The 13,292-nt window shown below is 35.5% G+C and overlaps 2 protein-coding genes across 2 annotated transcripts; one reads left to right on the top strand and one right to left on the bottom strand.

Moving 5' to 3' along the window:
- Positions 1-7,089: 7,089 nt before the first annotated feature.
- LOC145118648 (RNA-binding (RRM/RBD/RNP motifs) family protein) lies at positions 7,090-8,589 on the top strand. The gene is made up of 4 exons (XM_079054343.1): positions 7,090-7,504; positions 7,761-7,859; positions 7,983-8,273; positions 8,372-8,589. Exons 1-4 carry the CDS (start codon positions 7,139-7,141, stop codon positions 8,486-8,488), a joined length of 873 nt encoding a protein of 290 aa, XP_078910469.1. The 5' UTR covers positions 7,090-7,138; the 3' UTR covers positions 8,489-8,589.
- Positions 8,590-11,693: 3,104 nt separating this feature from the next.
- On the bottom strand, positions 11,694-12,991 carry LOC145122412 (uncharacterized). Its single transcript, XM_079058017.1, has 4 exons — positions 12,569-12,991; positions 12,326-12,478; positions 12,006-12,255; positions 11,694-11,917 (listed from the first exon to the last, which is right to left on the bottom strand). The coding sequence occupies exons 1-4, from the start codon at positions 12,989-12,991 to the stop codon at positions 11,694-11,696; spliced, it is 1,050 nt and encodes a 349-aa protein (XP_078914143.1).
- Between the last annotated feature and the right edge of the window lie 301 nt (positions 12,992-13,292).

Here is a 13,292-nt window from a genome sequence, read left to right as displayed (position 1 = left end):
ACTGATCCAGAGTAACGCCAAACTGAGTAAGACTCAGAGTCCGAGTACAGAGGCTAAGATAGCTGAGATGAGTCATGTACCATATGCTTCCACTGTGGGCTCAATCATGTATGCTATGACTTGTACTCGCCCTGATGTGGCCTTTGCCTTGAGCATGGTCAGTAGATATCAAGGGAACCCTGGCAAGGCTCACTTGACTGCGGTAAAGAACATTCTCAAGTATCTGCGAAGGACTAAGGACTGGGTCCTTAGCCTTGGGGGCAGTGATGACTTGAGAGTGGCAGGATATAGCGATGCTAGCTTTCAGACTGATAGGGATAATTTCTGCTCTCAGTCAGGCTGGGTCTTTATCCTAAATGGAGGAGCAATTTCTTGGAAAAGTTCCAAGCAGGAGACGGTAGCTGATTCAACTTGCGAATCAAGTATATAGCAGCAAGCGAGGTAACAAAAGAGGCGATATGGCTAAAGAACTTCATTGGAGACCTTGGAGTTGTACCAGCTATAAAAGAGCCAATGGAAATTTTCTGTGACAATGAAAGTGCGGTTGCCTTAGCTAAGGAACCAAGGGATCACGGGAAATCCAGACACATTGACAGAAAATACCATTTCATTAGACATCGAATAGAAGAAGTACTCCTCGTGGCAAAGAAGGTATCATCAAATGAGAACCCAGCAGATCCCCTCACGAAGGGACTGAGTAGGGTTAAACATTTACAGCATGCGAGGCGCATCGGGCTAAAGGATGATATTAGTTTTAAGAATTAGATAGTTTTGAAACTTGTAAAATGTAATTGACATTTGATGATTAAATAAAAGTTGTTATTTATTTATAAGTAAAGTGTTACTATCTTATGTTAATCGTTTACTATTGTTTCAACTTTGCATGTTTTGACTTCCAGAATAATTATATTATTCAAACTCTCCACAGTCAGTTATACTTTGGAAGTAGGTATTGAATTAAGACTGTCATGAATTGGGTTTGTAGATTGTCTAAATGTGTATTAGACATAGCAATGGTTGCTGCAACATTCATGAGAGCTCATAAGGCCTGAGTATTGGACTCAACCGACGCTCACTTGTATCACTTCATGGAATTTATCTCGAGTGATCGTGAGACGGTAATATCATATAAATCTTCAAACCTAGAGATATGAGTTGTTGACTATGAGTTAGTTATACATTCATTATATGAAAACGCATTGGTAACTCGATGTTATAAAACATGTCTTTGTGCATAATTCAACAAGTAGTCAGTACAAGCATATGAGTCGAAGTTTATTTGTTCCTTATAGGATTAGAAGCGATATCTGGGCTCCTCGATGATTTTGTTTTGACCTATGTACCGGGCCCGGTCAGAACCTAATTGATGTGTTCAATTTAGTTCTATGTCAAACAGATCAGAGATCGAGAAACAAATGCTGGACAATAAGTAAGACCATGTTCCATGTATTTGTCTGGCTGATATCTTGAGAGCAGAGGATTATATGATCACTTATCTTAAATGGCGTATCATCATCATCTCAGTTCTGCGAGACCTTGAAAGAGCTACGATTGCTAGTCGGGTTCTGAAGTCATATCTGCAACTATAGTTATTAGACTTATCCAAGTGGGAGACTGTTGGATATAGTGTCTAAGTCCATAACTATATTTGGTACGTACTTGACCCGACCCGACATGGTCCATTTGGGTTGCATGGCATTGTAATGCTAGGATAGACCAAAATAAGAGAAAGGACATTTAAGGTTATTAATATATTATAAGTTCTAATATATTAATAATATTATTTAATTAGTATTGATCAAAGAATTAATTTGAAATTAATTAAGTGATCAAAAAGAGACTAATTAAATATATGGGGTTGATTGTGTAAATCATCTATTCTTGTATAGTGGGCTAATGATCCATGGTTTGTATGGATTGGGTTAAAACCCATAAGGTGCTCCATGGATGGTCCATGGAGGTTACAAACCCATGGATCATGGAATATGGAAAGCCATGACAATTAGGGTTTACATGGTGTAACCCTACTTGTGCCACAACTATATAAAGGCCCCTAGTCTAGCAAAACTGGCACTATTTGTACAAGATAGAGGGCTAGCCGATTTTGAGGTGTTAGTGAACTTCTCTCAAGGTTATTCCAAGTATTGTGGTGTTGTGTGAGACATTTGAGGCATCACACTTGAGGTGCTAGGTTCACAAGGTTTCCAAGTAATCCAAACAACATAAGGTATGTTCTACAACTAGCATTTATGTTTAAAGGTTCCTCATGCTATGCTAGATAGGTTATGAACCTTGGAAATCAAATTTGCATGTATTATAGAAAAACATAGATCCAAGGTTTCTAGGGTTGCATGTACACCATAGGAGTGTTAGAATGCTCAAAACCCATCAACACCTTCTTCTCCAACAACTTAAAATACACTCTATAAGCTCACACACTCAAGGAAAGGATTAGGGTTTGGGGAAAACGGATCTAAACAGTGGAGGCTGAGGTAAGGGAGGGTTATGAGCTCATAAGGTTGTTTATATGACACCCAAACCCTAAATATTAGGGTTTCCACCTAACGTGAGTACGCCCAGCGTACTCTCTTGATCCCAAAGTTGCAACTTTAGCCCTTAGACTTCTCATGGGTCGACTCCTCTAACCCCCAGGGACTACAAATGACAAAATAATAATAGAATAGAGGATTCAGAAATACCTGCAAAATCTCGGGATGTTACACACGCAAGGCCCTCCAAGGCTATAACATCAATACTAAGCTTCCTACACGGTTTTAGTGCATGGAAAGGGGCTAATCTATATAAAGTGAGCAACTTTATGTCATTGGGGACCTAGAGAGGTCCAGATCTAGAACCATATCCTTGTGATAAGTCCAGATCTGAGTTTGACCCCATTTTGCACCAAAAATGGTCATTTACTTTCAAGAAAAGGGATCTAAGTAACTAGGGATCAAGGTAACGACTTTATACATCAAGATGATGGCCGATACAGAGTAGATGTCGGATCTACTGCTTCCCTCCTTGCTCCTTCTTCTTCAATCTCTATAATCCTTCACAAATACCCCAAAATTGCTCACAAAAGCTCTTTCTCTCGCTCAAGAAGGTGCAAGGTCGAACTAGGGTTTTCTCTGGCTAATAGGGTGATAAGGGAGGCCACAAGAGGCGGATTATGTTCTTTAAATAGGGTGCAAACCCTAAAAATTAGGATTTCTCTTTACAGCTCCTGCTCGTCGATTCGGGGCCTTCCAACTCGTCGAGTAGAACCCAAATCCCGTAGTCTCTACTCGACGAGTTTGAGCACCCCAACTCGTCGAGTCCATGCACAAAACCCTGAAACTTATATAAATTAATCAATACCTGGAACAGGTGTTACAAAACCACTTTAACTAAATTTTAATTTAGATAATATATATATTTAATTTAAGAGGTATAAGTTACAAAGTTTTTTGTACAAATAAATTATACATAAATAATTCATTAATATTTGCCAAAACTTTGAAGACTTGAATTAAGGAAAGTAATTAAGAAATTCAATTTGAAAAAAATGAAAAAATTAAAATATTAAATTCATGTATATAAATTAATTTACATTTTTTAAACTAAATATCAATATTAATTAATTTACATCAACAATATAAACAAACAATATAAATATAAGGTATAAAAATAAATATTTTATTTAAAAGTGATAATTTTTTTATTACATAGTAACTAATACGAAAATCTAATAATTATTTTCCATAAGAAACATTTTGCCAAAAAAGCTATCTACCGTCGCCGCTTTGCGCGGGCACACATTTAGTTTAGATAATATATTTTTGTTTAACTTTGAACTTTAAATCAATTATTTAATTTATTTTAATTATTTTAAATTTAACTGTTTTTATTTTTATTTGTTTATTATATATTGATGGAAATTCTCTTAAAAATTAAAACTTCTAGCCCAAATTTACACGTATTATAAATTTGATTCATTATATAGTTGGGAAGGACTTAGGTCAGCTCTATGGTGGTTTTGGTCAAGATACGTGTGATACGGGCTTTTGATATGTGTGTTATAAGATAAGGGAAATCGAACCCCAAACCTTGTTTTGGTAAACTAATGCCTTGACTCCTTGGCTAGACTATTATTTTGATTAAAAAAATTCACAAATATTAAAATTTGGAAAAATCTATAAAAATAATTTTGGATTAGTTTCGTACAAAAATAAAAATCTTGTCTAAAAGTATGTATAAAAAAATGTTAGACGGAACAAACTTGGATCAGGATATGTGTAGGACGAACAAGTGATATGTGTGTTAAAAATGAGGGGGATGGGATGGATCTAGGGCTGACAATTCTCGACACGACCCGCGACACGACACGAAATAAATGAGTTTGGTTTGAGTTTTTCAACCCGCTAACCCGCTAACCCGCCAACCCGCCAACCCGTTTATTAAACGGGTCATATATGGGTTTCTCAAAAAATAAACGGGTTGACCTGTCAACCCGTCTATATTCTTAATAAAAAAAATTATTTTATTTTTAAATGTATTTATGTATCAAGTATTAATATTTAATAAGTATTATATAATATATACCATTGATTCATAGACCATTTGACTGTTTTAACATTTTGACTCGTGGTGGATGGTCTAAAGTCGTACGTCGTAACCTATAAGGCTAAGTCTGTAACATGTTTCTATAAATGTTTTTAATTTTCATTTGGATGTTTAAGACTTAAATGTCTAAAATTCGGACCCACGCACCCAAATCTGACCCACGAACCCGCCAACCTGTGAACCCGTATAAATAAATGGGTTGGCGGGTCATATATGAGTTTATGTTCGAAACCCGCCAACCCGTGACCTGTATATTTAAATGGGTCGTGTTTGGGTTGTCATATTTTGACCCGCCAACCCGCGACACGCCAACCCGAACACGACACGATTGTCAGGCCTAGATGGATCTCCAACCTCGTTGTCGTAAACTAATACATTGACCCTGTATACCTTTTGATTTAAAACACACAAATATTAGAATTGAAAAAAAATTCTATAAATTGTTTTGGATAAATTTCATAACAAAAATTAAAATATGGGTCAACATTGTTGAAGAAAATTTAAATATGCATGGGACGAACTTGTGATCCACAATTCCACATGTTAAAAACATTAGGGGATCGAACTCCCAACTTCGTGGTGGTAACCTAATTCCGTGAAGACTTGGCTAGAAACATTTTTTATCAAAAAATAAAAATTCACAAAATATAAAATTGGGCAAATTTTATACAAAAAAATGGACCAATTTCAAAACAAAAGTTAAAATCTTGCCAAAACTATAAAAAAGAAAAGTTGGGTAGCAGGAGTTAGACTGTAATTGATTTTAGTGAAGATACGAGTGAGACGGATTACGATGGACTGGCTGTAAGAAAAAAATAAGAGAAAACAAGAGAAATCGAACCCCAACAACATTGCTAGAGTAAACCAAGACTATTATAAATTTAGACAAAATTGCAAAAAGGGACAACGTCGTTATCAAAAATTCTATGAATTTTGTTCAATAAAGTTTGGTGGTGCTTTTGGTCTTTATGGTTGACATTTTTATGGTTTTGGTTCATGCCTACTTGAAATGACAAAGATGCCCTTAAATAATTCATTTTTAATTTCTTTTAATTATTTTATTATTATTTTAATTAATAAACCAAAAAGAAAATCTCACCTACCCACCCCACCCCTCCTAATTTCTTTTAATGTTTGGAACCCCCACCTGGTCACCACCACCGTCGGACCGCCACCCTCCCCACTGGAACACCACTGATTCCTTTGACACCTACTATATCACATTCACTAGAACCTCCATAAACCGCCCTTATACATCAACCAACAACCACCTGCATCACATCAGACCACTTACACCACACCAGCCAAAAAACCCCCTTTATCCTCCATCTGTTTCAAACTCTTTATTCCAGCCAAGTGTATCATCACCACCAAGATGAACCCTACTATAAATATGAAGATTTATTCAGGTAGGCATGCGACTAGGGTTTGTGTATCCTAGCTTTGGAAAATGTAGGGGTGAACGGCAACCTGGAAATGTTTCCAAGTCCATGATCGTCCCTTTCCAAGATCCAGAAATCAAAAATGGTTCTAAAAATCAATTCACCTATCGAAATCAGAGGAAGGGAAAAGTAGGGAGGGACCGGAGGTGGGCCAATCAGCGTTTGGATGAACAAGATTGGTTCTAGTGGTAGGTTTATTTCGAATGAAGAACCAAATGAGTGGTAGTGGTTTTTCATAGAAATGGTGGAGTGTTGGCTAATGACAGTCGTCGCTCCTCTGTGTTATCGACGTTCGTTTCTCCTAGCTTTGTTTATGCATTGATCTGACAGTTGTACCAACATAAGAAATAGAAAAGAGAGGCGGAGAATTTCTCGATCCAGATTTGTGTCTCGATCTGGATGAACTCCGGTGGGCGATGATGTTGACGGGTAATTGCGAGAATGGAGGTTGTGGAAGACCAAATCAGTGGCAGAGGTGGTGGCGGCGATGAACCAGATACATCCCATCGAGCACGTTTTTTCGACGAGAATGGTGGCCGACAACGGTGGGGGAAGTGGCGGCGGTGGTGACTTTTTCCGGTGTGGAGGCAAAAATTAAGTTGTTGAAAATGTTTTAGGTGTAAGTGGTGGTGGTGACATTTAGATATGAGAGAGAGGGTGAACCCTTTTTTATTTTTAATTAATAAAAACAAAAATTTTAATTAAAAAAGTAAAAATAAATAAATATAAAGGGTATAATTGTTTGTTTATGTGTATTAGGACGAAAATCACTAAAAATATTCAAAATTAAACCATTCTTACACCACCAAATATTTTTGGACCAAACTCATATAAGTTTTACAAACGCATAAACCAATTTTTATAACTTTGTCTAAAATTTATTAATGTTAATGTTCGTTGTAAACGGTTAAATTTTAATATAATTGCTTTTTAATTTATTTTGTTATAAATTATCAGAGATATATAATATAATTGGTGTTTTATTTTTTTTTTTGTTTGTGTTTTGGGGTTGATATTTTTTGCTTTTTGGCGGAAAGTATTAAACTCCTTATCCACCCACATTAGACACCCCAAGCCCCAACTCATCATCATCAATGGCGTTGCTTCGTTTTGTATGCTTTCCTTCACCCTCTCTCTTTCCTAACCAACAAAACCAGCAATTCTTTCAACCCATAAACCCTAATCCCTCATCTCTACAATCCTTATCTCTCTCCGCTTCACTTCCCAATCGCTTCCTCAAAACCCACAGACCTAGTTTTCTTGTTTTCCAAACCCAATCCGCCGTTGAAGCCCCACAAGTTGACACCTCAACGGATACTGAACAACAATTGGAAGAAGAAGAAGAAGTAGAGGACGAAGGCTCTAGAACAAGATTGCTTGCTCAGAATGTTCCTTGGACTTGTACTGCAGATGAAATTCGCCCTCTGTTCGAGAAGTACGGCACCGTTGTTGATATTGAGGTTCGCAATTTGCTTTCAATTTCTGTTAGGGTTCTTTTCGTTTTCTTAGATATTAGCAGTTATTTCCATCTGGATTTCTCCCTAATCTGTTAAAAACTACACTTTTGCCTTCTCAATCGCAACATATACCAAGCTTTCTTCCATCAGCCCAATACAATGCAACATTTTTGTTTCATAAGCATTTGCAAGTTAGAGTGTTTAGAAAAAGAAAACGATTCTGATTCTGATTCTGATTACTTTGTCTATTCTCATGAAGGTTTCGATGTATAGCAAAACCAGAAATCGAGGTTTAGTGTTTGTTTCAATGGGTTCACATGATGAAGCATTGGCAGCTTTCACCAATCTTCAATCATATGTAAGTATTGATTCGACTCCACTTAGCTATGAAACTCAAATAATCATTTTCATCATAAAGATAGGAACCTTTTTCGATTTTCCTTTTCATTTTCTGTAATAATTCTTGAACATATTTATTTAGGAATTTATGGGTAGAACCCTAAATGTGACATGGGCAAAGCCAAAGAAGTCAAAAGACCCTTCTACCCCTGCACAACCAAAGCCAGCTCCTGTCCACAACTTATTTGTTGCAAACTTACCATTTCAAGCAAGATCAAAAGACCTTATGGATTTCTTCAATGCTGAAAATAGCAACCCTGTATCTGCTGAGGTTATATTCCATGAAAAACCACGAAGCTCTGCTGGCTATGGCTTTGTTGCATTTAATACCAAACATGAGGCTGATGCTGCTCTCTCTGCTTTTCCAGGGAAGGTAAAAACATATTTTCATTCATTTGTTTATTATAATTATATTATTGAAAATACATTAATGCTATAAATTATAATCATTTTGTTTGGATTGTGTTGTAGATATTTATGGGAAGGGCGATTCGAGTGTCACCTAGTAAAAGATTTCTTAGACAATCGACAAAAAAGGCTCTTGAATCTAAAGAAGAATCAACGAAATCGGATGAAGTTGAAGTTTAATTACTTAAACATTTTTGTTTCAATATATTAAATGTTTTAGAAGATGTGGTTATGAATATGTGTAGAATTCACTTGGTTAGATATACTATTATAATTTGTTATTGAAGTTTGTATGAGGAAAAAAAAGAAACAATTACACCATGAGAGGAGAGGAGAGGAGATTGCAACTTTTTGATCGAGACAAATGACTGAAATACCCTTTATTTGTGAGAAAGTATCGGGAATGGGAATCAACCAATGCGATTGATATATTCTAATGATTGATGACGATGAGTACGTAAGAGAGGGTTAAGTGGATGAATGTGTAAAATTACCATTATGCCCATGGCAACAAATCAAGTAATGTTAGTGTTTTTTTATTGGTTGTAGTATTTTGGGGATATTTATGAAGATAGAGAGAGACTTGAAATAGTGAAAATTAATAACGAGTGTGAAAGTAAAGGGTAAAATGGTCGAGGCTTAAATTACTAAAATTGTGAGAAAATATATTTTTAAGGGATGAGAAAGGTTAAAAATACTTTGTAAGGACCGCTGCTGTAAAAATCAACAAACCACAAGAACAAAGTGTGTAGTTTACCTTCAAATTTCTCATCTCTACATAAAATAAAAATAAAAACTTTTATCTTTTTTGGATTTGAAATTAGGTTAGAATTTCATAAATTTTGTCCTTAAGACGTGAGAGGATGGATTAGTGATGTTGAAATGTTATCAGAATGAGACATAGAGGAATCTGGAGACTCACTTGAAGCGTCCTAAATAGATTGCTTAATGTTTTGTATTCATGGTAGATGAAATTGCAAGTCAACAACTCACTTGGTAATGGCATGACAATATAATATAAGGTTTTTTATCCATTGGTAATGTCATATAAAAATTAATTATTGTATAGCACAAATTGATAAAGTTTTGATCAAATGTAATGAAATATTGAAATTAAACTTTTCATGGAGAAAGAAAAGAAGTGTACGTACAAAAGTTGGGAGGCGCGGTTGTTGGTTAAGTATGATGGGCCAAACATCCATGTGGTTGGTTCTATTTTTCATTTTGGGTTATCAATATGTTTTAAGTGTGAGAAAGATAAATCTAATCTAATAAATAAAAATGTTTTTGCCACATGTCATATTCTTATTAATTTTGTCACATGTAATTTTATAGTTATTTTAAATTAATTTTTATTCCACATGTCATTTTATAGTTTTTCTATTTTATTAAATTTCATATATTATTTAAATCTAATAATAAATGCATATCAATTTCATTAATGGGCTTTCCTTCTAATTTCAAAATTACTAAATTAAAGTTTCATTAATTTCTTTATTTGTTTATCTAAATCATTTGTTTAAATTTAAAAGAGAAAAAAAAACACTTTAATTTTTATAATTCAATATTTTTCTCACTTTTCTTATAAATTCAAACTTCTCAAATATTTTGAATTTTATATTTAAAATTTGGACAAATTACACGAATGGTCCCTATGGTTTGGTGTTTGTTACGCGCCTAGTCCTTAACTCCAATTTTTAACCCTGCCAATCCTTAATAGTTTGGTTTAGTGCACGCCTGGTCCCTCATCTAACCTTCCGTTTGATTTTGGAGTTAAAACCCCCACGTGCCTTGCACGTTGAGGGTTATTTCCGTCATTTTACTTATTCATCCTTCAAAAACCCTAGATCGGTGCATCCCCCTTTTCTTCCTCTACGTTTGTTCTCTCATTTCATCTCTCGTTTCTTTAATGGACAAAAAATCAACAATGGTGAAATGTAATTGCGGGCAACCAAGTGTTATACTGACATCATGGACCGACGACAACCCCGGAAGAAAGTTTTATGGCTGCACAAAGAAGGAAAGGTCGTTTTGATTCTAACTCAAGCTTTTGTGTGACAATGATCGTAAATCTGTTGGATTTGAACTTGACAGGGACCTAAATGTAAGTTTATTGGATGGGTTGATGAGGAAGGATGTGGACGATGTACTAGGATAATTCCAGGGCTGTTGAAGGCTAAGAACAAAGTTGAAGTTGAGAATCGGCTGCTAAAGATAATCATTATTTTAAGTTGGGTGTTCATAAGAATCATTATTTACAAGTTGTAGTGCTTAAGAAGATCCAACTAGTATGCTATGTAGGATGTTTATGTCTTTTTTGAACTTATTTTGACTTCTATGATCCATGTAGTTGGTTGTTGTATGTGAATTTGAAGTGTTTTGAAGTGTTTCTGGAATGTATTTTGATTAAGTGTTTGAGAATTTGATAATATTTTGGTTAAGTGTTTGATTAAGTGTTTCTGGAACTTATTTTGACTTCTATGATCCATGTATTTTGATTAAGTGTTTTTGGAACTTATATGGAAAAGTGTTTGATTAAGTGTTTCTGGAACTTATATGGAAAAGTAAACACTAACAATTGACAAAAACAACCAAACATATGCTAACAATTGACATAAACAACCAATAACACAAATGGGATTTAATAAAGGGTAATTTAGTTTCCATACTTTCCATAACATAGTTTCATACATCAACAAAATGATTAACCAAAAGAAACACAATTTACCCAAAAGTATTAACCATAAGGACACAGTTTTACCAAAAGGACACAGTTTAACCAAAAGAACTGATTAACCAACAAAACATACTTTCACTAATGGATCAAGTCCCTTTCCCTCAACTAGCTTTTCCTTTTCCCTTACCAGAACCACCAGGACCACCAGAACCACTAGGAGCAGCAGGAGCACTAGATTTTTGTCCCTTACAACTCCTTGCATTATGACCAATGTTGTTGCACTTTGAACAAGTGACCGACTGAAGGACTCTTGATGCACTATTACCCTTCACCATGTCATCAATTTCATAAGCTGATTTTCTGCGTTTCTTCTTTGGTCTACCTATTGTGACACGATGTTTAGGAGGAACCAAAGTTGTTGGACACACAGACTTTTCCCACATGCTTCTCCCATTAATGGGCTCAATTTTGAATGAGTACATCTGTTTCCAAGTTTTTAGCCAATATACCTCATGCACCCAAGTTTTTGGTATTCCGACATCCTTACTATTCTTTCTCATCTCCCATATAGTAGCAACAACATGTTTGCATGGCATCCCAGTGAGTTCCCATTTCCTGCAGGAGCATGTTTGTTGAACCACATCCACCGCGCACTGGTCCATCCAAGGGCCACTTACCTGATACTTACCATTTCCACAAAAAACAGATCTATAATCTTCTGCCTTTTTTTATATTTTCCAAAGTCTGCATAGCTGTAGGTGTCAAAGGACCAATACATTTCCCAATGGCCTTTTCTACATTCACAATCTTCTTCATTAGATATTCCCTAATAAACTCTAGGCAAGTAATAATTGGTTTATCACGGCCCTCATTCAGTTTTCCATTGAATGTTTCACACAAGTTATTAAGAATCACATTAGAATGTGCTCTCCCTGTCCAATCACGTCACTTAAAGTCAATACTAAAAAGCTACATAAACCAGGAAAACATAAAGAATGTTACTAGAATGAAATGTTATACCAGTGAAATGGGACTTAGACCAGTGCTGAGGTGGTATCTTCTTAAGCCACTCATAACAATCCTTGTTCAATTTCTTTAGCTCTTTCATGCCTTTGTTAAACTGTTGTACATGTGTTGCAGTTGCACATGTCCATAAGAGGTCTTCGAAAGGTTTACCCCTCCACTGCTTCCTCATGTTATCCCGAATGTGACGAACACAGTAACGATTTTCAGCACAAGGAAACAAGGTTGCAATTGCATTTAGAATACCCTAACAATCATACATAGATTTTGTTAGTAAACAATTAAGAAATAAAGTAAAAAATCTATGCTTTTAGTACCTTTTGTTTGTCTGTTATAAAACTGAAATTAGAATTAGTATTCAAGCCAAGATCCTCCCCAAGACAACTCAAAAACCAAGTCCATGAATTGATGTTCTTTGTTTCAACCACCGCATATGCCAATGGATATGTGCCATTATTACCATCCAGTCCCTGCATTTTTATGATAAATAACAATCATACATAGATTTTTACTTATTTTTATGTATAACAATAAGTAAAAGAACAAAAATTAAAACTTACCACGGCTGAAAGAATTTGTCCGGGAAATGGACCCTTCATGAAAGCACCATTAAAGCCAAGAAAATCCCTCTTTCCAGCTGCGAACCCTTTCTTTAAAGCTCCTAAGCATATGTAAATGCGTCTGAATGTCCTAGTTTCACTGTGTGGATTTCCTTCGCTTTCAACATCAACCCTAACAGTCGTATATGGGTTACGAGTTTGCAGCTCAACAATGTAATCTTTGAGTAAAATATACTGAGTAACGAAATCTCCTTGCATAAGGTTTAGAGCCTCAGATTTTGCCCTAAATGTTTTCATCCTAGAAAGATCTACCTTAAACCTCCGTTGTAGCTGTTCTTGCAAAGCCCTAATTGGAATAGTAGGGTTACTTTCAACCTGTTCAACAATGTTAGAAGAGAGGAATTTATACGTACATGCTTTCATTGTTCTAGTTTGAAGACATTTATGGACTTTGTTGTACGTTTTAACTGTCCAGTTGACATCCTTTTTCCATTTACTAGCTAATAAGACCCAAGGACATATTTCTTCTTCATCGTTGACTTCTACATTAGGCCCAAGTTTTGGTATTGTTCCCTTACAAACCCATCTCACTCTATTCTTGTCATTTTTTTTCAAGGGCCAACTCCCTTCTAGTCTCTATGTGTAACGCTCCGAAAATACAACCCAAAAATTTTTGTTTTAACATTACTAAAAATCACAACGTCAAATGTTATATAATAAAGCC

This window comes from Lactuca virosa, chromosome 6, assembly GCF_052849685.1.
Source record: "Lactuca virosa cultivar CGN04683 chromosome 6, Lactuca_virosa_CGN04683_v6, whole genome shotgun sequence".
NCBI classification, from domain to species: Eukaryota; Viridiplantae; Streptophyta; class Magnoliopsida; order Asterales; family Asteraceae; genus Lactuca; species Lactuca virosa.
Note: the sequence above shows the minus strand (reverse complement) of the source record. Positions and strands in the feature narration are given on the sequence as shown.